Source organism: Pseudoliparis swirei, chromosome 15 (assembly GCF_029220125.1).
Source record: "Pseudoliparis swirei isolate HS2019 ecotype Mariana Trench chromosome 15, NWPU_hadal_v1, whole genome shotgun sequence".
NCBI lineage: Eukaryota > Metazoa > Chordata > Actinopteri > Perciformes > Liparidae > Pseudoliparis > Pseudoliparis swirei.
This window is the reverse complement of record NC_079402.1, coordinates 12,606,451-12,631,738: the sequence shown is the minus strand read 5'-3', so window position 1 is coordinate 12,631,738 and position 25,288 is coordinate 12,606,451. Positions and strand designations below refer to the sequence as shown.

Genomic DNA, 25,288 nt, shown 5'->3' with positions numbered 1-25,288 from the left:
GCTTGACGGCTTGAATGCAAACATAATAAAGGAAGTGGGGGGAAAAAAATGTTCAGTCTTGCTAATTTTGCATCCAATCTCAGGAATCAATAGAAACAAAAGCAGAGAACACAAAGCAGCACAGAAGCAACCATCAGCACACAATGATCACTTTTGTTTTTACAGTCATTATACATAGTTAACAATCATCTGCAGTGGAAACAACTGCAGTGAGCATTTTCAAACACAATGTGAACTGACTCATGTTGTATTAATATCCAATACAGCAACTCTTTGTTCAACATGCACACCTCGAGCTTTTCTCAAGGTCATTTGAAAAATGTATCCTCATTCATTTGTTAAAAGAGACGCTGAAGAGCTCCTTCTCTTCTGCCTCAATAACGTTTGCTCCATACATACAAGTCTGATATGCAGCATATGTACAATATAATGCATTCATTTCATGTCTCCACAGTGTTCTCAATTATATTAGCAGTTTATTCACATGTAATTAACAACTGAGAGAGTTGTAGTAAATCTTTTCGCCGGGCTGTTTTTTTATCTGACAAATTAATATCCTGGTTTTCATTAAATCTGCTGTTGACATTAATTGTCCCCAGAGGATAAGTCATGATGTTCCTAGTGACCCTTTATTTAGTGACAACATGCTTATATTGATGAAATTGGCAGATTGCCATGAAATGTCCTGGGCAAAGGGCACTCAGGATTCTGAGGAGATGAACCCTTTTGGCTCCGGACCTTTAACACCAAATATATCTAATGGCTGGATTGATATTAAATGTATAACAATCGTGATCCACAGAGGATGAACACCAATGGACCAATTACAAGTTTACTTTTTAATTTCACATCTAACACCTTCATGGCGATCGGTCGTCTTTGAACACAACATTGATTAAACTGATGGCCGTTAACGTTTCTGGGGGAGGGTACTGAATGGATGAATTTTCATCTCTCCATCACACATTACTAACTATGCTTCCTCTCCGGAGTCCTTGTGACTTCACGTCTCATAGGACCTGGCTGGGTCTGATGCCTCCTGCCATGGCCCTGCTGATGCCCCCCTTCTCTACCTCCATCTGCCTGATGGATCATGGAGGTCTGGATCGTGGTCCATGCTACCAACTATTCATACGCTCTGTCATATTTATTGATTGTGTTGGAACTCTGTAATGATTCCTTCTGTACACATGGCATCTATTGCTTCTGTCCATCTGGGGAAAGGGATCCTCCTCGGTTTCTTCCCTTTTTCCCCTTGAATTTTGTTTTCTATTTCTTGGGAGTTTTTCCTGACCCAATGTGAGGTCAGGTCAGGGATGTCGTATGTGTACAGATTGTAAAGCCCTCTGAGGCAAATTCGTAATTTGTAATATTGGGCTATATACAATAAACTGAATTGAATTGCTGAGTGCCGGGAGGATAACCTCCACAGAGCCCGATGAGAAACAGTTTCAAAACCACTCTGAAACAGTCGACGCATCGCCGCCACCCAGCGATTACAGGACCACGCTGGCAGCGCGGTGGTTTGCGGGCCCTCCGATGCGATGGTGACACGTGAACATCTTCCGCAACTCGGTGCGGAAGCGGTCGTGCAGCCACGCGTAAAGGAAGGGGTTACAGCAGGAGGAGCTCATGGCGCACAGGTGGCACAGCAGTTGGATGAGCAGGAAGCAGCGCTTGTTGATGAGGTGAATGTCGATGTCTCGCAGCACGTTGAACACGTGAATAGGAAGCCAACACGCCGCGAAGACAGACACCAAGAGCGCAACCAGGCGGAAGATCTTCCTCTTGCGTGCTCGCTGAGCTCCCGCCTGGCCTTGCGTCCGGTGGCCCGGGGCCACACACTTCCTCAGCTTCACGGTGATGCAGAGGTACGAGACGAAGACGGCCGACAGCGGCAGCACGTACGTGACCAGCAGCGTGCTGTATGCGTAAGCACGTCGTTCCTTCTCTTGACCAAGCCAGAATTCCTCACAGATGGTGAAGCCTTCCTCCTTGAACTCCACGTGGTACGTGTGGGCGACCGCCGGGGCGACCATCCCGCAGGACAGCAGCCAGATGCCAGCGAGGACCGAGGCGCACGTGGCCACGGAGATCCGCTTCTTCATGAGGTGGACGGTGGCGTAATACCTGCAATACAGGAGCAGTGGCGCGTTATAATGAGGGTAATTAATGCATCATCTACAGTCATGAGACAATGTGTGAATGAGTGTGTTTTATATTACAGGAGATCACTTAAACTCTTAAAGTATACATGTTAAATTAGTTCATTAGCTCTAAACGTCACATAATCTCAGAGCAATGCATTTAATACATTTTCAAAAGGAAAACTGCCTACGATAATAATAATAGTATAATAATAATACTTATTATTATTACAATAATTATAATAATAATATTAATTATCATAATAATAATTATCATTAAAATAATAATAAGAATAATGATATTGACAGTAGGCTAACCTTTATTTATATAGCATCGCTTTCTGTGGAGGATATTCAGCACATTGCACTCTCCATCAAAACATTTTCAAAGACAGAGCTTTACATTTGATCCGAACAGAACAATAAGAAAAAGAGGAACATCCTTTACATGTTAAACTCTTTTCGAGTGAACAGAGGTGTATATGGTAAAACTGCAGTGAAGAGCTGGTGCTGAGAAGCCTCCTGTGATGTGGCTGTTCTCAGCTGAAAGAGGATACATGAACAATCTGAGGGCAGGAATGGAGAAAGGAGCTTTTCTAGAGCCGTTTGTGATATTCATATAACAGTGAGCAGCCGAGAGGAGGAGGATCTCAGGGGTCTACCGGGGGACACGTCTCTGCAGCACATTGTTCTGTCGGTGCACGACGTGTAAAGCTGGATAATTGGATTTGGGTCTGTGCCCATCAGTCGCACACGGCTGCGAGCAGCCCGAGTGTTTTGCATGTGGTCATTCATGAATTCACAAATCAATTCAAAATGTTCTTTTACATGAATAAAAAAATTAGAGTTTGACTCATGTAGGATTTTTTAAAAGATAGAATTAATATATAATTTGTACCTACTTTAACAACTCTATATGAGCTAACAAACACTAATTATGAATATATAATAAAGCAGAGGAGTCTTAGTTACATCATATATTATAGCACTCTGAATCATAAGTCCTTATAATAATAAGTCCTAATACGCTTAAGTCGTGAGCCGCTCATGCTAAAGTGGTGCTATTAAAGGTATTTCTGCACATCTCTATAATTCATAAATGGAAATTGATGACAGATAACTGTTGAATTTCCTAGTTGTCTAATTTCTGGCTTGTCGAGAGAAAGAAGACGAAAGGACTTTTAAAGATGTTTTAAAAGGCCTTTTGTGATGTTGGTGGAGTCATTCTCGCAGCGCAGAGGGACCACCAACCTGTCCACGGCGATGGCCGTGAGCGTGAAGACGGAAACGTAGACCGTGACCGGCTGGATGAGGAACACCAGGTAGCACATCGGCCGACCGAAAGCCCAACCGTGTGGGTTGAAGGCGTAGGCGAGCGTGAAAGGGACGCAGGTCACACACATGAGCATGTCGGAGAAGGCCAGGTTGCCGATGAAGAAGTTGGTGACGTTGTGCATTTTGCGGGTTCGACAAATGACATAGAGGAGCAGGTAATTCCCAAAGACGCCCACCACCACAACGAGCACGTAACAGGGGACGATGAGAGGCTTGAGGGTCTGCAGCAGAGCCACGTCTGCAAACTGGGAGGTGCGGTTGGCGGAGCTGTTGTCATCGGTGTGTCCGTCGGACGAGCCGCTGTGATTACCCTCCATGGCGGCAAAGCTCAGTCTGCCAAAATACAATCATTTACAAAACATTAGCAACCTCTCCAAATGTCAAGTCTGCGTATATTCAATCCGAGGAATGCGTGAACATTGTAAACGTAATAGTAGACCACACTCTTTTCATGACATTTACTAAATGGAAGACCATTATTAGATAATTATGCTCTTTCCGACACATTCTCACACGCTATTAAAGGCTGTATAATCACGAAGGCATTTTAACATTGTGCTTTCTCCACTGAAATGTACATATGTTAAATGTCTGCATATGTAATGTAGTTAGTGTGGTTACAAACCAGTGTTTAGTATTTGTCAGCTTCAGTGCAATATGTTTTCAGCGTGACTAGGGAGCTGAATTTTTATGCATTTTCTTAAACAATGAAAACAATCGTGTTACTTTGCTGATTATTATTGTCACAGCAGAGAATGAATTAGAGAGATAATTAACGGAAGGTAAGACAGTAATATAACATTCCCTTTGGATATTAAATATGAAACGCAAAATCACTTGAAAACAATATGTTTAACTCAAAGCCAGATGGAATTTGATGTCTAAATAAGGAGAATAACTGCTTTTTCAACTTTATATTGTCTTTATATTGTTAGTGTTTTATGACATAAAAATAAATTATGATATTTTATAGTCAAATTGCGTATGTTTCTCGAGCACCTGAATCAGATTACTGAATTAAAACTACAGTTCATGGACAAAATAACAAACAACAACTTTAGTTTTAAAATTATTTAAAATCTTTTGTTGGGATTTGTATGATGATTCATCTTGAAGGTCATTTTTTAGAGAATGTTTTATTCATAAAGGAGGTTGACTTTTCTGCGTCCATCTTCATCATTGGAGGCGCTCTGTTTTAAATCTAGTTCAAACGATCATATCTGAAGACAGTAAATACAATATTCATCTTTATAACCCAATTAGTACTTTCATTTTAAAAGTCCAGGAAGGAGCAAGTACTGAATGTGGACTGGTAGCTGGAGAGGTGCAAGCTCTCCCCTTGGGCACTGCTGATGTGCCCTTAAGCAAGGCACTGAACCCCTAACCGCTAATTACCTCCAACTGCATGTCTTTGGGTCCTCATGTGTGATGTAAAATTAAAAGGAGTGAAACTACTTATTCCACCAGGGGATCAAAAAAGTAATTATTCTTCTAAGGCAGACACTTAGTCTACACATTGGCTTTGAGTCACACGTGAACTCAAACCAAACGGCACCCCATGCATCAACTTGGATGCTACAGTGCAGAAACAAAATAATACAAGTAATAATACAAACAACATATTTGTTTTCCCCCTGTTTTATTCTTTTGAGATAGATGTGTTCATGTTCACTTTGTCTTTCCCCTCCTCAATGATATGAATAACATATTCAAAGCCTAATTCATATTCATCTCCCACATTATGTGCTTCAGATTCATCATAGAAGTCTAAATATGACCAAGCTCTGGCACATGCAGTTACCCCCTACCCATATATCTCTCAATGCACATGTATTGAAAAAAGAAGAAAGGGCATTAGAAAAATTACATATTTGCATAATCCAGTGTCCAAATAAATATTTCCTTGAGCCAAAACAGCTTTGCCTGAATTACAAACAAACAAAAGCAGAGTGACTTGATATTTAAAAGAAGATGATAGTGAAAATAGTGAGTCTTATTGCAAGATAGATTCAAAGATATATTTATTAATTAATCAATTATATTGTATTCTATTGACTTCTTCTCTGAGAAAAGAGACTCACTACCTCTGAACAAACATTCAAACAAATACAGAGAACCAATATTACACAGTAACTCACCTGTGTTGGTGTTTCTTAGTGTGTGAGGATGAAGAGGGAACCTTCCTTGTACGCTTGTTCTCAGTGAGTGAGTTGAAGAAGCTGCTGTTTCAGAAAGAGAGAGAGAAAGAGCGAGAGAGAAAGATGTCTGTGAAAATGACAGTAAGCCAATAAGATGGCAGAGACCCAAGAAGATTCATGTTGGACATGACGATGACGTTTGATCTTGAACTGATTGGTTCGCGGTCGAGGCTGACAGATTACAATATTTGACAGTAACATTATTTATTGATCTGGTCCCAGAGGTGCAGGACACTATCTGAGAGCGGCTAGATTACTGCTTGTCGAGGCATGCACAGAAGCCAGTTCTGATTTAACATTATATTTATGTGCCGTTAGTGCAATATTTTCACAAATTGTGCATCAGTCATTGAGGATGGAGCTGATTAAAGTGGCAATATTCAATGTTGGGATTTGGCATCGACCGAAAAGTATCCGCAAACTATCTCGGTGACCAAAAATATCACAATTTTATCGTTTAATCTTTTTGTACAACTTACTTTCTGTAGTTTTACCTAACAATGACTAGACCGGATTCAGTTCTAAAGCCTTTTCCCCAACAACACTCATTATAATTGTAAATGAGGTGGAAACCATTTTTTAAGAATGTGCTTTAAAAAAAATTCCCCACTTGAAGCGTGATGTCATAAACTCCAGCTGACAAGTGAGTGCTTCCAGTAATTCCATTGTTCACAAAACCTTCTCTGGATAAAAGGTTTAAAAGTGCACTGTGATTCACCGTTACATGTCCTTGGTTCCACATAGCAGTTAGGCTGAGACATTTAATTGTGGGCACCATCACAAAAGGATTGAAGCTTTAGAGGACGCGAGCGTTTGGATATGGAATGTAGGGACATGTCCCTCACAACATTTTTGGAGAAAAGAATAGTCCCTGCCAATATCGGAGCAAACTCGTTTGCAATATACACGGAGGAACAGAGGACCACTTGACCACTGCAGAGAAATGTGCTTCTGATGTGAAGTAATGTGTTTTTCTACCAGTGCAATGCTTCCATCCAGAAGAGTATGCCAGATGGAGTTAAGTTGCACGAGGAAGAAAATGTCCTTGGAAAATAAAAAAGTCTGTCCATTAAAAGATGGTGATGTTTGTTGATGTGTCAATGCTATTGTGTCCAATGGGGAGCGATGTCAACAAGGTGGAATACCTGCTGCCAGGGTCCCCATCGGCTCCATCATCAAGTGTAATAAAAAAAAGAATGTGTGTCTCAAAGTGTTTTCACAAATGAGAAACACTGATTACATATATATATATATATCTTTATTCCTGACTCATGGGTCCATAAAACAACAAACACAAAACACAAGCTGCAACATCTGCCTAACATGCTCTTAAACTTAAAATGAAACGTAAAATCAGCAGACAGGAAATTAAACCTGTGATCACCTGCAGCAGTTTCAGAGAAGTTAGATGTAGCATAAAACCACCAGAAAAGACCTATAACTCATGTATACAAACTATGAGTATTGATCATTTGACCCCTGACACACACAAATGTAATGTCACCTATCTAAATAATCTGATAAAAAAAGAAGTCGAAAAAGGGCAATGCTTGGGGATGCTGTTTTTGTTTGGTTCACGGATGACAAATATGGTTAGGTTGTACACAAAGTATCCTGATGAAGTATCTTGCATGCTTTCACCTCATCTAAAAGTTTAGTGGAGCTGCAAAGCAGAACTGGTCGAAGTAAATTACTGGCGCTGAAAATAACATCACAAAATTGCCTCTGAATTCCTCGCTCTGAAGAGCCCATGAACAACTTAACAAGTGGCTCGTGAGAGTGAGACTGCACATTATCTCCACATCCCCAGAGATTGTAATCGGCTCCCTCTCCCTCCATCCCATTGTTCCAATTAACTCTCTCCATCCTCTCCTTGTTTTCTGCTGTGATTAGAACAAAGCGGCCGTCCTCTGACTGACTTTATCTTCCTGGTGGGTTTTTTCTCCCAGGTGTCCTGCACAATGCCTTGATGGATGGTGTCACACATTTTACTCCCTGGGTTTTCTCTTTCTGGTTCTATTTCCGGCAGCCGCCCAGACGGCATTCAGATGCACTGTTACCAATTAAATGTATTTGAGAAAAAGACATGAAGTTGGTGTCGGTCCTTTGTGAGGGCAATTAACCCTTGTGTTGCCTTCGGGTCAATTTGACCCGATTCAATGTTTAACCCTCCTGTTACCTTTATATTTACTAACATATTTTACCCTTGAGGTCAATATGACCCCAGCTATTAAAATCTCCAGAAAATTATTAAAATTAATATTGTTTTCCAAGTTTAAGTGTGAGGTACTTTATGTTTGTTTGTTGACTCCCGAAAGAACACCGACATTAAACATTGAATCGGGTCAAATTGACCCGAAGGCGACAGGAGGGTTAAATATTGAATCGGGTCAAAATGACCCGAAGGCAACACAAGGGTTAAAAGTTGACACTGGTTTTTTTCTGCCTGACTGGGATAACAATAATTATTTTAAGCAGCAAAGAGAAACGTTATTTATCTTTTAAAAGAAACATGACAGATAACATTGGCGCTGTGACTATACCTAGCCCCGCATTTAGTGAGCGCAGCTCTCTAGTGGGGCAATATGGTACTACAAGCTCTTTAAGATATGATGGAGCATCACCAATCGAGACTTTGTAGGTTAGGAGAAGAATTTAAAATGTGATTCTTGATTTTACGCGGAGCCAGTGCAGAGCAAGCAGCTCATACAGGAGTAATGGGATCTCTTTTCTTAGTTTTAGTGAGTACACGAGCTGCAGCATTCTGGATCAACTGGAGGGACATAAGAGACGTATTAGAGCAGCCTGATAATAAGGAGTTGCAGTAATCTAGTCTAGAAGTAACAAACGCATGAAAGAATTTTTCTGCATCTTTTTGAGACAAGATGTGTCTGATTTTTTAAATGTTACGTAGATGAAAAGATGCAGTCTTTGAGATTTGCTTCACGTGGGAGTTAAAGGACAAGTCCCGATCAAAGATAACAGATTCTTTACAGTGGTGTTGGATGTCAGGGCAATGCCGTCCACACAAACCACATCACCAGATAATTGATCTCTGAGGTGTTCAGGGCCGATACAAATTACTTCAGTTTTGCCAGAGTTTAACATCAGGAAGTTGCAGGTCCTCTAAGTTTTTATGTCTTTAAAACATGCTTACATTTTAGTGAGCAGGTTGGTCTCCTCTGGTTTGATCGATGGATATAATTGAGTATCATCTGCAAAACAATGAAAGTTTATGGAGTTTCCTGATAATATTGCCCAAAGGAAGCATGTATAAGGTAATTAAAATTGGTCCGAGCACAGAACCTTGTGGAACTCCGTGACTAACGTTGGTGGTTATCGAGGCTTCATCGTTTATAAATACAAATTGAACTGTTGAACTGGACTGCATTGTATCGACAGGTCCATTTTCAAATATAGTACCACGCTAATTTTGTAAGATAGATAGATAGATCGTAGATATACACTTTATTCATCCCCAGGGGGGGGATTTATTAACCTATTGTATCTTTGATATGTATTCATGTTAATGTGGGATGGTTGAATTATCACTGGTGTTTAATAACTTTTGCATCAGCAAAATATGGAAGATGTATATTTGGTAAACTGTGGAAATATCCTCTTTGAGTAGCCCTTAGACTTCTCACGGGTGGACAGGTGGTCTTAGAGGGGGTGGGACTACGGAGACCAGGTAACAGGCGGAGAGCAAGAGAAACGAGGGACAGGCTGTTGCAATTGATGAAAAATCAGTTATTATACTGTCAAATCATCCAAGTCAAGAGGGGAGACTTATATATAAGTGTGTAAGTATTTGATTAATAAATAAACAATTTGACCATTGCTTCATTTGAACAAAGGCATAATTATCTGTCACCTTATATTTTTACCCTAAAAATAATAAAGGAAAAATATGAGTACTGTATATGTGTCTCCGGTGAGAGGCAGTTTCATATCAATACATTGATCCATGCTGTGTCCGGTCGGTCCACAAGACTGCAAGCAAGCCACTTCTAAATTGTTTGTTTTCTGAATGCAGCTCGGATCTATCATGGCTCGTTATGCTGCAACAAAGCTCACGATAACGTGATCTATATATTAGGGATGAATACGGCAGCCATGTCTTTGTTTATACACATACTGTGTAACTTATTTTGTAAACTCATCAGCATAAATGTATTATTCATGATACAACAGCTGTGTCATATCAATAAAATGCTACTATGAACAACAAATGCCTCGACTATCCCCGGCAGTCGCTTCAATACACCCCAGTGAAATGTTTCCTCCGCTGCAGATATCTTGCCACATGGTGACTCATTCTGGCCTCCTCCTCCTTCTTTGGTCAAGCTCTTCAATCTGCACCGTCCAGCTGACCTGACACTTCCATGAGGACTTCAACCACACGTCTTTGTTGCTGACCAGAACTTTCCACTCAGACATGTCAGTGGAAATCTCTTTTCATCTCCCTATAAACAGGAACATAGAAGGTTTACCATTTCCTCATAATATAATGTTCTTTAAATCAGGATATGAATGAAAGATACAAACCTCCAATACATGTAAATGAAACTGGAAGGTTTGGAGTATTTCTAAGGGTATACAATACAAAAAAAGCAGAATACAGAAAGTACCTTTGAAGTCCTTTCATCCCTTTTAATCCACTGAAAGGGCACTTCATGTATCATGTATGCAGGAAGACACTTTTGCTGTGGTTTGTTGGGGACCAACAGCCCACTGGAGTCCACAAATGGAAACTTCCCCAGTTGATTATTGCATTCATAAGACACTATCTTTTATTGTATTCCAAGTTTTGTAAAATGTTATGTTTAAATGTGAAAATGTTATATATTAGATATTATTTAGTGCCAACCTTTGTTGACTGAGATTATCTACAGATTTATATAAATAAAATAAACACTTAAATGTGTATTTTGACAGTTTTATTTCCACTGGTCCAAAAAAAAAGCATCGCCTTCATAAATTGTCCACGGAATTTATGATTTAATTAGAAAATGATTCACGATGACTCTTCAATCTTTGGCTTTCTGTCTCAAATTAACATTTAAGCTGCAGCAGCATTCCTTTCCATTGACTGTAGCTGTAGTCTTGAACTATTCTTGTTGACATGATGTTCATTATTTTCTGGTATATCTCATCCTTCTCCATACGTCAGCTGAGAGAAGGTTGAGTGGAAAGTAAGCATAAGGATGTCTGCTGTTTCTGTTGCCATGGGAATATTTGCAGTATTGTGTTCATCCTTATTAGGAGTATTAAGGTGTGAAAAAACAACCTGTGTCCTTGTGTTCAGTAAGTACCTGATGGTCTTTTTTTTATTTTTAAACAAGTCTTTTCTGAATTCATCAAGGACTTCCTGAACGTCCTAACCCTCATAAAAAAATTTAATCAAGTGTGCAAATACAAAAAAAACCTTCTGGCTGTGTTTCTTCACATTAAGAATAGTTGATGGATTATTGTGATTGTAAGTGATTTAGTCAAAGATCAAACCAATCCTCTTTGTCTCCAATGAACAGACTGCATGCCATGAATTTAAATAAATGAATATTCATAAAAGGCATATATATATTGAACATGATAAAGCAGAAGCATTTCTTTTGAATTATATCCTAATAGTATTCTATTATGTCACATGGTTTAGCTTTGAGCAATAGCACCCCTGGTTGTTGCATGTAAGGATACAAGGACAAAGAAAGTTGCAAAAAAACTAAATGGATATCTGAGACAATGTTAAATAAATAAACTCTTTTCTGGAATCAACTTCAGCTTTTGCCTTTAAAACACCAGAGCGCTCTGAATTAACGTAATGACTTTCAGCAGATGGCCACAGAGGGTTGCATCCCCTCAAGGACAGAAAGAGATGTGGTCGTTTTGGATGTGCAATAGTGTGACTGGTGGGAAACAGAGTTCATTTTCCTCTTCCTGTTGATGCCACAGAGCGAGTGCGCTGCAGGGATCTGCGTTCTGTAAACTCTGAACTGGTTTTGTATGAAAGTATTCAGCACCAGCCAGATTCAAGAGTCAGTCCAATGTTGCCCAAGGACAGCGAAAGAACACGTTTGACATCACAAAAACTTTACTCCGAAACTAAAAAGGGAGTGAGTCATATTTTGCAGCAGAAAAAACCAACAGATGCTGCTGACAGTTTCTCGGCTCCCGGTGCCTCAGGCAGACGTCATGTAGTTATTTTGGTTCCACCTGTCTCCTAGGGGATGTTTTCCAGGCGTATTGCTCTGAAATGGAGGACTGTGAGCTATGGGACATTCTCCTTAACTTGATTAGAACACATTTTACTGCCTCCCAAATCAAGCTAGCATCCCGTTAATGTAATTGAGTCAAATGACAAAGGGCTGACTCAACAAATGAGTCATTGCTACCAATTAAACAAATGCACTTCACTGAGTCGACAGTGATGAAATCGTCACACTGTAACAAGACCGGGAGCTGGAGGCGTGTAATCTTTGTGAGAAGCATAAATATCTCTCATACCATTAATTAATCCGTAACACAGAATCAATAACAAAAGGAGATGTGTGAAAAGGTCACTGGTCTTTGGTTTAATTGGTAATAAAGGTCAAACGGTGAAACAAGGCACGTTCAAGCCGTGAAATGTGAAGGCCGTGGAGGAGAAAGGAAGATAGAGGAAACAGAATAATAGCTCATCATGTGAAATAAAGAGAGCTGCACGTCTTTCTGATGTCCTTCACTCTCCTCCACACAGCTCCAGCAGGATTTTGCGGTAGTCACCAGATGTGTCTCCCTACACAGTGAGAGAAAGATCTGTGAGACTTCAAAGGACGCGTGTAGGGAATAACTCCAAACTGGCAAAGGCTGTATATATATATATATATATATTTCACGGCCTTTGAAAAATAAAAAATACAAATGATATTACATTGAAGTATTGTCACAGTTCAAAACTACATTAAGGCAAAACATCAATGTAGATTATTGCAATTATTATGATGATAATAATAATATCACAGCTGATGTATTGCTGACTTTTTGCTGACTCGAGTGTTTCCCGCCCCTCGTGCCTCACCTTGATGAAGGAGTAGAGGGTTTTGCCATACATCTTCAGGAACTGCTCCTTAATGTCCAACATGTCGATCTCCGCCCGCGCAACCATTATTCTGATGAGGACATTATCTGTAGTGCCCAGCCCCTGACGAGAGACAACATGTTTGTATCGCGCTGGAGTTTATAGATAGAGATATGTGTATATATATATATAGATTTCATTTGTGTAGTGACTTCACATTTCAGTTTAGTAGCTCCATTAGGAGCATGAAATATTTACCTTCATCGATTTGTATAATCGCTCCGCAAAGAAGGCTGGCTTGTTCCTTAAGCTTTTCACTATAAAGAAAAAACAAACCGCAGCACATGAGGTGCAAATTTCTCACAACATGGACACAATAAACTGAGTGGTTCCAAACTAAGCGCTGTTTGGAACGTGCAGTGTGAGACTCTCCAGCATAGCACTGTCTGTAACTTTGGAGTTATGGTCTGTGCTCATTTGAACTTGAATGGTCACAGCTTTCAACATTGTTGAATCTTTATAAATTATAGATGTCTATTTGATGGCGCATGTCAGAGCAGAAACAAACCTATTGCCAGAAAGATGTCCTCCAGACATCCGGACATCTCCCTCTTAATGCTGTCCTCAATGTCTCTCCCAGAAATCCTCTGATACTCCGCGAACACTGAATGAAGAGGACGAACGTCACACACTGATTTTTCATTTTCAAGCTCATGATGTTTATGTTTTAAGATTAAAGTTATTCAACAGAAAATGTCACATTTCAAATGTGACATTTTGGGAAAAACAGTTATAATTGGGCAATAACAATCCTTTGCTCTAGTGAGAATGCCATGCTGTTTCACTGGGCCCTCCTTTTTTGAAAAAAAAATGTCTTCCCTGTTGTGTTTTTGTTGCGTTTGAAAAATCTGTTTTACAAGAACCGGTGAGTTAAAATGTCTGACTGAGGTCTGGTGGCTTTTAGGAGATCATATTCATTGTATGTTTTGTATGATAATACATTATAATTATCTGAATCCCTGTTGATTTATTTTGTATATATATTCACACTGGAAAAGGGACGGAAATCAGCGTGTGCACTCGTTTGTCATACGTTTACATCACTGTCGATCGACACTGAAGCCTTGGGAATTAATTATCAATCGTAACCTTTGTCACTGTCCAAAAACGGGTCAGTGAAGTCCCCAGAGTCATGACTTCTATATCAAGTAGTATTTTCACTTATAAACTCCAGGATATGAAGAGTGTAGATGTTTGTGAATGTGCTGTAAAAATACCTCGCAGCAGATGTTTTTGGTTTCTCACACAAAGCACCGTGAGGAATTTCACCTCGTCCGTGCCCCATCGTGCTTCGCCAGCCTCAAAGATTTCCTATAAATCACAGCTATTAAAAAACAGAACTGAGGGTCATGATTGAAACACATTTCTAAAGAAGCTGAACTCGTTCCTGCCTTGGCATCGAGGACCGCCTGGGCCTCGTCCACTTTGTCGCTCTCATCGCGGCCAGCCTGCAGAGCAGAAAACACTGCAGCTTAACAGGAAGCCAGAGTAGGATTGCGCAACATTGGTAAAAAGAAAAAGGAGAAACGCATTTTATTTTTATGACGCAGAAGCGCCCGTTGCTTCCTGTTATAATAACAAATAATGGTTGATAAGGGTTTCTTCCCAAATTCTTACCGACATTTTACGCCTCCAAAAAAAACCATCAAAATACTTTCATTTCATGAAATGCTTTTCAGCAAGGAAGTGACTACGTAGAAGACTATAATTACTTCTATACGATAAGCTTGACTTGTTTTTTTACTTGACCTTCACTTTTCATCCAATTTCATTTTCAATTTCTAGTATGCACTTCTTTGTGATGTAAAATTGTGCAATTAAAACATTCACATTGGCCAAAGCTAGAAGAGGTTCTGGGCTCACCGTCATTAAAGAGACCAAAACCCTCTGGAACATTCCTGACGTGTCTCCACACACAGCGTCTTCCAAGTCTTTTCCATATTCTGCCATGACAATACAATAAAATATAACGCATGTAATTCAATGACTTGTTTAATTCTAACGACTATGGCGCAAAGAAATCAAGACAAACTGATAACGACCCACTATATTTCTACGGAAAGTTCAGAAATCAAAAATGTCCCACTGAATAAAGTTTCATTGATAATAATTGGGTTGTAATCTAGACTATGTTTGTATAAAAAATATATACATGTAACACAAAGCACCACACAACTATTTATACACATCTAAATACATTGTAAACCACTTTGGCAATACTTGCTGACTGAGGTCATTACAGCCACAAAACACAATTACACAAACAATAAACGGACACATAAAGAGCAGCAACGGCTATGAATAATTTATGTTTTCTAATAACGGATGTCATTGCATCTCCAAAATAAAGAATAGAGACGCAGTCACTGATACACAATATCGAGTGTCATTACAGCCAACAGACACTGAGACGGACCATGAGCGGATATCACGAGTTCTGTTCACAGAAGTGAAGCGTACCTTTCTTGAAGATCGCATTGATGGTTTGTATTTCAGCGTTTGTCCTTGAAGCCAGAATATCGATAAGACCGGCCTCCTCAGTTCCAGCCCCCTGTTGATGAATGGATTTGGACCCGTGTTAGAAACAACATACATGAGGAGGGTGTGATGCTTCACTCTGAAAATATGACAAGTTTATAAACCAAAGACAATGCAGCTCACAAGGATATGATTGGTGGTATTCCATATTATTGTCAACATATCCCATAACAAAAAGGCGTTTACTCTCTACATTGTTTGTGTCTCTCAGGCCCAAAAACTTGTCACCAATACACATTTGTTTTCTTAATCAAACGAGTAAAATGTGTATTTGTTATTTGTATTTGTTAATATTGTAATGAAGGAACATGCCACTTAGTTCAAAATTGTGTCTGATAGATACTCTATTGCACAGAGAAATAAGATAACTCAGGCTTTGGACGATACACAAACAATACATGTTGAGGATGAATTCATTAATTTGGCATTGGTCTTTTCATGGGATTTGTTGACAATATAAACAATACAGACCATCATATGATCCTAAACTCTGACCTTCATTGCACTTTTCAGCTCGTAGGCGTCGTACACCGGCGCCAGCATCAGCAGACCCAGAACGACGCTGCAGTAGTTCCCACTCAGCTCTGAGGACAGATCATCAGCCAGGTCCTGCAGGAGGACAGGAACAGATGGATTAACAGGGAAACAGACCACCGGTTGTTCAGAGGACTTCAATATTTCAAATCAAGTGGTGCATCTGTAACGAAAGCCGATTGTCGTCAAATTCAAATCAGTCAATCTTGGCTTTATGTCCGTGTTTTGTGCTGCCATGAGACATGACTTCACCAGGTCCAGCAGCAGGATGTGTGTCTCCACTAGAGGGCGTGGTTTCTGGACACAGGATTCCACACAACTCGCCGTTGTGACCACATGTGGGTGTCACCAAGTGCAATATGACTCACTCTTTCTGCCTGCGAGGATTCCTCTCACAATATTTTCTGTTTTTTTCCGCAGCTCCCTCTCTGGAGCTTTCAGATTCTTTATCGACATTGAACTGGACACTGCACAAAGGGCTGGTTATTATCTCCTTATGTCAATACAATAAACATACAACTTCCCTTATAGTTTATATATTGATACTTATAATCATGAAACAAAGAAACAGACAGTAGGAAGCAAACTTCTGTAGGTTCGTTGTACTTTTATTTTATGGTAGGGAACTTTTTGTTTTTTCCTCCAGAAGACAAGGTCCTCTCTGCCCTGGTCTTTGTTTACAGCAGCTATTTCTGCTTTACAGTTAATATTTAACTTGCACATTATCCACACAGGAACCTCAAGTGCAAGACCGATGAGAGTATACGCCATGGAGAGGATGCTCTTTTTTATTATTATTATTATTATACTAACTGACATTTCTGCGCTCCTCCTGCTTCGTGCATGTCAGCTGATTTTGAAAATCACAATCACAGAGGAACTTTGTTTGCTGGCTTTGAATGTAGCTCAATCACAACTCTCACCTTCCCCACTGTTTGTTTGTAGGCCTCTTTGATGCGCTGCCTCTGGGCAACCGTACGGTGTGCCAGGACCTCGGTGATGGCGTCCTCATTAGTGCCTGCAAGAAATAATAATACAATGCAGAATCTTATAACCGTATCAAACGAAATCCATCTTAAATGATCCTATATTCCTATTCTTGGAGCTTAATTTGAGAACCAGAGTTCAGCCCCAATGTGAAGGACATGGAATCAGCACCAGCAGCAACACACAGTTGTTTGTTTGCTTCAACATGGAAACCATCTGCTTTCAATAGACCTCTGATTGGAGCCAGCTGACGATGATTATGCGAGCTAACCCCGACAGCATCTACATGCTATGCCATCAATGTGCCGATAGTGAAACAAATGGCATTGCTATGTGCTCCTGAATGTTTCTCTTTGAGGGGTGCAGACCAGCCAACATGGGTTCAGGACAGTGCAACAACCCATAATGACGTTAATGTACGACTGCTCCCTGCATGATCTGCAAGGCCAAGATGAAGCTTCCCTCCACATCAGGAGTGATGAGAGAAAGCTTTACAACACAGGGAGTGGAGGTGAGGCAAATTGCAGCCGAATGGGCTTCGGAAATAGAAAACTTAAAGCTGCCATGACAACACAGTGATTTTAGTTTTCAAAGTTTCCTGGAGAGGAGGAGAGAGACCCAAGAAAGGAGTCATTTTCCCCATGGAAGCGTATTCTTGATGACAGACAAACACATCTTTAGCTCACGATGGTTTCGTGATGACAGCGTCTGGACCACTCACCTGTTCCCTTCATGGCTTCTCTGAGACTCTGGGAGTCTGCTTCTGCATTGAAACCAGCCGCCTCCTTCACGGTTCCACGGTTTCCAATCTGATCACAATTGACAAAAATGACAAACATAAACAGACACACTTAAAAATGTGTTTGCTTCTTGTTGCTGTGCAGGAGGATGTGTGTGCATTTTCACACGTTCCTCATAAGGGGAGAAGGTTCCTCACTGCTCTCCGTTCAGCGTCACTCTTAGTCTGAGGTGTTTGGAGGATTTGAAACATCCGTTTCACATAAATGTACTTTTCAGTGAAATAACAGACATCTTGTGTCAAGCGTTTCAGCTTTTTAAATGAACGCTTCTGTTCTCTGTATGTGTGTTGTTAAGAATTTGCAGGTGTTATTTTTTGGGTTTGTCAAACATTTCAGACAAATAATTGCTCATAGAGTATTTATGTCTTTAAAAACATTTGGAGGGGATGATTTATGTGTCACAAAGAGATATATTTTATCATTTAAAGTGTAAGAGCTGTGAAATGTCTTTTTTAGTCATTCATAACAACTAATAGGAGAACATCCAGCTAACAGCTAGAATGGTCAATTTTAGTCTAAATTTAAAAATGACTTCCTAACTGTTTTATGACTTCCCATTGATTAAGTTGCTAAACTGCTGACGATTGCATTGGGCTGCAGCAGGGTAATATTAAATGTGACACCAAGAAAAATATTTAATTATAATTGCATACTACAACTTGTGTGTTTGTTTCAAACAAACAGAAGCTAGTTGTAATACTTGTATAACCAATTACAGTAGCAGCCATGAGCCAACAGTAATATATTACAATAAAATGATAGTAAAAGATGAAACATTTTAATATTAAATTGCTGCTCAGGCCTATTCAAAACCAAGCACAACAACACCGTCTGATGTCCCGTGTATAGTCTGAGGATGCTGAGGATTTGATGCTGAGGATGCAAATAAATGTAAATCTAGTTAACATAAAATACATGATTATAGTTTGTTCAGCGCAGATGGAAACTCAGCTATGGGACGGACTTACCGCTGCCATTGTAGAAGGAAAATGAGGGTTTCCAAACTGGAGGTGCAGAAAGCTACACAAGAAATAAACACACGTTAGTTGTGTCCCTCGTGCAAAAGACCCGTTCATAACAGACACAAGACTCATTCCCTGCAGCGTCAGGTGTCAGGGGCATTTTCATGTGTCCCTCATTAACCCCTGATCAATATTGTATATGGTTCATGGTCTTCAAGAGGGTTTCCCTCACAGACATTTGGTTTTGGGCTCTCTTGCATACCTCGTCTGAGCTGCTGAGCTCATCTCATTTGGCTGGTGTTTGTTTGGACACACCTGTAATTACTCCACCGGGAGCAACGGTGGAGTTTTTTAAAAATCCTACCCTGTTTCCCGTTGGTAGGGATCAACTTACATCTGATGTGGCCATAATTTATTTGTCAAAATCCTTTTAGTTATTGAGAAGACTAATTTAGTTTACAATAGTGCTGCAGAAAGCACACGATCCTCAGGTTCTACATTGACAAGACCCCCCTCCACTCTCACACAAGCACAATGAAGTTTTCAGACAGGCATTTGAGAGTGGAGACACCTACTAATCAAACATATTGACCTAACCGTGCGTAGGTCAACAGCCTCCCATGAGTGTTTGTGGTGTGAATACGGGGCAGGTGACTCCCACAAACACTTCACAACATGTGCATGGACCACAGATAATAATAAACTAAGTGGATCCTGTTTTTTAAGCATAAATGGTGTCAATATTCTTTAAAAATACTCTTAAAACACGATGTGGGTTGTCCATCGGGTAAGTAGCTCCACTACTCCACTTGTGCACCACATCAGTGTGTTTCAATATTCACTTTAATTGTTTAAACGTGCACATTAGGTGTGTGTCAGGGCTTGAAGGTGATTGAATGCACCTGTCTAAGTTATAGCTGGGATAAGTATCCTGGATGCAACTGTTTTCCTCTTAGTGGAGATTCATCTCAAATGCATTATTTATTGGATATTGCATTTACAACGTCAGCAAATTAATTTGCTATTGCACAACAATAAAAGTTAGTTTAAAAGCAAAGACTGAAAGGCTTTACAATACAGTTGTTTCCAGAGTTATTCAAAATGAAATGTATTCCACAACATTGTTAAAAACACTTTGACACTATAAGTCTCAGGATAGTTTAGTCCGGTTAAAAACATGTTAAGAACGAGTCGCAACCAAAGTGATTCAGGAAGCGGAGCACTTGGCTTTCTAAGACACATTTGACTTAGAAGTTGGTGGGCACACCCTGCGGACCGAGGATTACGCGCCTCAGTCGGAGCTCTCTGCCGAAGGCAACGACACAAAACACCCAGGAAGCTGACTTAGTGACCCCGGACCGCGTCTTACCTGTGCTGGAGACAAAGGGTGCGCGTGAAGCGCGTCAAAAGGTCAAAGCGTCAACGTACCAGAAAACTAAAGCTTATAACTTATAGCCGCTGTCACGTCCCACCCATTTTGATGTTAAATTTTTTTTACAGGGCCCTCCTTTCACGCTGCATTCAGGGAATGTCGAAGCTCCTAACAACTGAAGAGGAATATTGTACTTCTTACTTTACGACAATTGTTTGACAACTTTAGTTGCTTTACACATTAAACAAGATTACTGCACGAATGTGCTGCTTCTAATTGTTTCTTATTGTTTTTAATAATTTAGAATGATATACTATTGATTGGACAGCAAACGCATTGATGGTGTCACTTTAAACTCTGCATTGTCTAACTGTAAAACATGTCTCACAATTCAAAATGTGTACAATCTACCAAAACGATAGTCCGCTGATAAACCCATAATGAAAGAGAGTTTTAAAACTGCTCCACCTCAAACAAATAAAAACAAAATCAAAATCAAAAGATAAAATCCTGTTTTTACATTAACATGTAATAATACTCAAATGCTATATATATATATATATATATATGGATAGTGATGATAGTATAAACCTCACAAGGGCATTTTTCCGCATTGAGTACTTGTACTTGTAATACTTAAAGGGACAGTGCATACGTTTGAGTGGCATCTTGTGGTTTGTGGCATGTTCCAACCAACGAAATAGCCTTCAATCAGCTCAGCCCTCACTCTCCAAGCAGGTCGGATTTAGGACATAATAACAACTTACTTGATATATGATGTTCTTTAGATGTAACCGTCAGCAATACTTTTTCAAGCAGAAACCTCCGTAAAAAACATATATATTCGAGGCTGACAGTGAACGTTTTTCCTTCACTTCTGGTGTGTACGGACTGAGCGATATGACTTGAATGCGGCGTATGACCTCATACGCGAGGGGGAGGGGAGGCTGCAGCTGCGCTCCGAACTACATTACCCACAATTCCGTCCGCGCGTCAACAGCAACAGCGAGGATGTTGCGATATCGCGGGCAGCCAAAGATTGCTGTGGCTGCAGAGATTAGGCTGCTGGCTTGAAGCCTCTGCCGAATGTTTCGGTAGATGTCAAATTATATGGTTTCTCATTCCAGCTGCAACAGACGGAGGCTTTAGTCTCCTGTCGCCCATGCGCGTGTCTGTGTTGATATACGGCTGCCTCGCGCTAACGCGCTAGCTTACTAAAAATCAAAGCTTTTATGTAAATGGGACCAATTAAATATCTGGACAGGCAGCTATGTGCCGCCTAACGGTCGCTTCACTTGACTGAGGATGGAAAGATCTTTTCGGGGAACGCTATCACGCAAGTTAGACGTCGGATACATCGCCCTCGGAGACACTATCTTCAGAGGATAACCTGGATAACCTTACACGAAATGTCATAGCGCGTGAGCAGCTAGCACTTCGCTAGCTTGTTAATGGCTACACGAGATGGAGAAGGACCTTGTGTTATCAGCAGCAGCAGCCGACCATGAACAGCTGCGTGGATAGCTAAATAAATACTTTCTCTGGAGATGCTTTAGCCTCCTGGGTGGTGTAATTCACTTACATAGCAGCGAGTTGCGACCGCTCTAGCGATCACCAACTGGGAAATTTGCCACTAAAAATCTGTGTTGTCTCAACATTATAAGTGACAAAGGCATCGCTGCATGTTTTGAGGCTGCAAGTAAGACTTGATCGAAGCGTCGACATCTTCAGGTCTAACTGTACAATCTGTCCTGCGTTATATATCAGTGCAATAACTGCACAGGAATCAAGCACTTTATCCGTGCGTGCGTCTGCGATTGAAGCCGCAAATACTCCTGTCAATTCGCCGACATGAGGAAGTTCTTCGACTCTCGTCGGGAGTTGGTGAGCTCTGGGCCTGGTTCTGGAGGAGGAACCAGCTCTGGGTCTAGTCATGCAGGCGGAAATGTCATCGGCAGAGCCTTCACCATCGGGCGGCACCAAGTTACTGTCGATGAGATCATTGCTGAAGGTGAGAAGGGTTTGTTTGTTTGTTTGTTTCCCACACTTATAGTGTCATGCATGTTGAAGCCAGAGTTTGATGTGTGTCCTGCGAGCCACATGCAAAAAAGGACACGGCAGAGCAGGGATGTAGTCTAATGCCATCCCCACAGGAACGATGCAGCTTTGCATCTATGTATCTTGAATACATGAATGCAAAAAAAACGAGGCCTACTGCTTTCTCTCAGCTGTGCTCTGACTAACACACTGTTCAGTGTTTTATGATTTAGAAGTGTGATTAATGGAGTTGGAGACCTACCTGGTGCTGGACAGTGGTTGTTTGATTCTTTTTTTAAAAAGAATTGAGAGTTTAGTTTACAATGAAAGCTGGTGTTGACATGTGATTGTTAGATTTATTTATAAATATGAATGGTGGTAGAATACTGATGCTGAATTAGAGGCCTGTACTTGATCATTATATTCATCATTTTCAACTTGAGGAGGAACACATATTTGTGTTATTCTAACATTTCTATTTGTAGTGTTTTGAACAAGTAAAATAGTGTCTTTAAACATCATGTGTGCCAAGAGCATCTACGACAGGATACAAATGGAATAAGACCATTTTGTGGTGATGCACTTGCTTCTGTAAATGTCTGTACTCTATTGACTTTTGATTGAACAAAAGCTGTCTCTTATAAACCACATGGTGTGGTTGATTACATCTGCTTTACAGTATTATTAATATTGATGCAAACCCTCGGCCTCAATTGGCCATATAATAGCATTTCACCCATGTCAAGCTGAAGATGCAGAATAAGCCACGATGTCTACTTGAAATTGATGACTCTGTCACAACTAAACTCTGCAAAGTGAATTTGTGATCTGAGCTATACCAGATGGTTTGGCCTCGATCGAGGCCCCGACGTAAAACCCTGCAGCAATGACATGACTAATACATACGGCTATAAGGCTGCACCATTTGTTCCTGATTGTGTTCTTATTGACGTACGGCTTCATGGACGCAGATTGCAACAGTTATGGCAGTAATTGAGTGTAGAAATGTGGCATGTCGGCTACATTTCCAAAATTCTGATGCACTATAATAAATGGTTTCATCTTACACATTTTGTATTGATTGTAATGTAATCTGGCAATAATCTTGCGCGATATGTCTGTCATCTCTGACTCAAATGTGTTCTCATCCTCAATCCTGCAGGTGGCTTTGCGATTGTGTTCCTTGTGCGAACAAACCAAGGGGTGCGTTGCGCCCTGAAGAGGATGTATGTCAACAATGAGCACGATCTGCAGGTGTGCAAATGCGAGATTCAAATAATGGTGAGTGGCTGAGGTTAAATGTGTCTGCTTCTTCTCCCTCTGCGCTCATGTGATTGTTTTCTATGTGACATCACATACTGTATGAAGGCAAAACTAAATTCAAAGTGTCCCAGCCATTTCCAATAAATCCACAATTTTCTATTCTTTCAAGAATGACGAAGAAAAAGTGCTGAGTACACATTCCGTCTGCAGGTTTGAAGGGTTGAACTGTATTTATTTATCTGGTGTGCTTTGTTTTTGTTTTCAAAGTATCGGCTTGCATGTTCTACGAGGTTCTGTGGGATGAGTTGTATGTGTTATTTGTACGAACACCGTGTTATTTTTGTAAGCATTCATTGTTGAGATTGGTCAAATGTTCTTAAGTTCTAGTTTTTCCACTTTAGGGTATTTGCCAAATTCCTGTCGCTTGTGTAACATAACATTGAGCTGAATGTGTCCCTGCTATGAATGTAATGTACATGAGGATCACATGCTCATACAGTGGAAGACGATCCTTGTATTACCTGATCTCTTGACCTGGTGAAACTGCCTGAGATTAGATTTATTTTGTGTATAATATACATGCATGTCATGGTAGCTTATCTCAATATATAGATATTCCACCAGAAGTCTTGGAGAGTCATTTTTTCATAATTTTTGTGTAGCTGGATTCCTACATTCAGTTAGCTCACACAAAGGTTTTATTCTTCCCTTTTAGACTCAGAAAGGAAGGAAGGAAGGAAGGAAGGCAGGCATCAATGGACGGTCATTTACATAAAATGGCTGATTGTATAAACATTCAACAGAATCACATTCATTACATTCTAACAACTAAGGTCCTAGTTTTGCTTTAGAAACAAACGCTGATGGGCTGTGAAATTTGCTTCAAAGATGATCTCCGGTACTGTGTCATTATTATCCATCACAAGACATGTTTTCCTTACCTCTTTATCCAATTCATTCTCTCTCACTCACTTACTTGCTCTGTCTCTCTCTCTCTCTCTCTCTCTCACACACACACACACACACGCACACTCACACTCACATCGACTGTCAGACAGACAAACATTCAGTCAGTGCTTCACCTCAGACGAGGTACTTGACATTTTCTCATTACCTAAGAGGCTCCTGCTTTTCTGCTTTCTATTCAAGCTCTCTCTGCAGGTTGTGGCTTCCAACTGAGTCTCTAAAGTAAACAATAATCAGATAGAATTACATGATTTATGGTATTAAACTTGCCTTATGTCGCATATCGTTTGGTCACTTCTGTGGCATCTTTGCGGAAAAATAAATGCAGAGTAAAAAATCCTGTCACTATGAAATTATTCTGTCCGCTTTCGCGCTCACATTGTATCCACAGTGGTTTGGTAACACTCTTGAATGCGTGTCTGTGTTGTAGAAAGACCTGATCGGTCACAAGAATATTGTCGGTTACCTGGACTCCAGTATTACGGCCATGGGATCGAGGGATGTGTGGGAGGTCCTCATACTGATGGACTACTGCAAGGGTGAGTGCTGAAAGGGAAATGTGCTTCACTTACTCATGGAGTTTGAGTTTGGGTCGCTGTTTTAGAATGATTTGAACAATATCCGTGTCGTAAAAGAATAACACACCCAAGCTAGGGTTCAGTGTTATACCAGTGACGCTGTGTACCTGTTGTTGGTGGCGCTGTATGATTTGATATTTTTCTTACAGGGGGACAGGTGGTCAATTTGATGAATCAGAGGCTGCAGACCGGCTTCACTGAGGCGGAGGTGCTGCAGATCTTCTGTGACACCTGCGATGCCGTTTCTCGCCTGCACCAGCGCAAGACACCCATCATCCACAGAGACCTCAAGGTAACACATCTTGCCATTGTTCTCCCGTGAAATGCTCTGCAGTGTGTAGGACGGGACGGGACAGGCAGCCCATGCTGTATTAACTCGGGGGCAACACCTACGAGTTGAAGTAGTGTTTTATGATGGATAGCTCTAATAGGAGGACAGAGGAGATTGTCAGTT

The 25,288-nt window shown here is 40.6% G+C and overlaps 3 protein-coding genes across 11 annotated transcripts in view; 1 reads left to right on the top strand and 2 right to left on the bottom strand.

Annotated features, from left to right (window-relative positions):
- Positions 1-1,496: 1,496 nt before the first annotated feature.
- On the bottom strand, positions 1,497-3,799 carry LOC130205768 (prolactin-releasing peptide receptor-like). The gene is made up of 2 exons (XM_056433284.1): positions 3,399-3,799; positions 1,497-2,130 (listed from the first exon to the last, which is right to left on the bottom strand). The coding sequence occupies exons 1-2, from the start codon at positions 3,797-3,799 to the stop codon at positions 1,497-1,499; spliced, it is 1,035 nt and encodes a 344-aa protein (XP_056289259.1).
- An 8,430-nt stretch (positions 3,800-12,229) lies between these two features.
- Positions 12,230-20,858, bottom strand: anxa4 (annexin A4). 2 transcript variants are annotated; one of them, XM_056432674.1, is made up of 13 exons: positions 20,758-20,858; positions 18,625-18,676; positions 17,578-17,665; positions 16,793-16,887; positions 15,831-15,944; positions 15,258-15,348; positions 14,661-14,740; positions 14,189-14,245; positions 14,015-14,108; positions 13,306-13,401; positions 12,996-13,054; positions 12,738-12,860; positions 12,230-12,455 (listed from the first exon to the last, which is right to left on the bottom strand). In XM_056432674.1, exons 2-13 carry the CDS (start codon positions 18,631-18,633, stop codon positions 12,399-12,401), a joined length of 963 nt encoding a protein of 320 aa, XP_056288649.1. In that variant the 5' UTR covers positions 18,634-18,676; positions 20,758-20,858; the 3' UTR covers positions 12,230-12,398. The 2 variants fall into 2 exon arrangements, with proteins under 2 accessions (XP_056288649.1, XP_056288648.1); XM_056432673.1 differs by lacking the exon at positions 20,758-20,858 and adding an exon at positions 19,988-20,096.
- A 156-nt stretch (positions 20,859-21,014) lies between these two features.
- Positions 21,015-25,288, top strand: part of LOC130205348 (AP2-associated protein kinase 1-like) — a 29,948-nt gene continuing 25,674 nt past the window's right edge. For all 8 annotated transcript variants that reach the window (XR_008833900.1, XR_008833899.1, XM_056432664.1 and 5 more), the window contains exons 1-4: positions 21,015-22,001; positions 23,190-23,308; positions 24,687-24,795; positions 24,984-25,126. Coding sequence is in view for 6 of the 8 variants with exons in the window: in XM_056432664.1 (XP_056288639.1) it covers positions 21,842-22,001; positions 23,190-23,308; positions 24,687-24,795; positions 24,984-25,126 (531 nt within the window). In the remaining 2 variants the exon portion in view is untranslated. The remainder of the gene's footprint in view (positions 22,002-23,189; positions 23,309-24,686; positions 24,796-24,983; positions 25,127-25,288) is intronic.

Bases quoted from the DNA above. Each gene is read 5' to 3' on its own strand.
- anxa4 (XM_056432674.1), bottom strand. The intron at 15,945-16,792 runs GTGAGAGTTGTG...GTCCTCCTGCAG, and splicing joins ACAAACAAACAGTGGGGAAG to GACCTGGCTGATGATCTGTC. The intron at 12,456-12,737 runs GTGAGGCACGAG...CTCACTGTGTAG, and splicing joins CCCTCTACTCCTTCATCAAG to GGAGACACATCTGGTGACTA.
- LOC130205768 (XM_056433284.1), bottom strand. From the start codon at position 3,799: ATGGAGGGTAATCACAGCGGCTCGTCCGACGGACACACCGATGACAAC. The intron at 2,131-3,398 runs GTTGGTGGTCCC...CCTGTATTGCAG, and splicing joins ACGGCCATCGCCGTGGACAG to GTATTACGCCACCGTCCACC.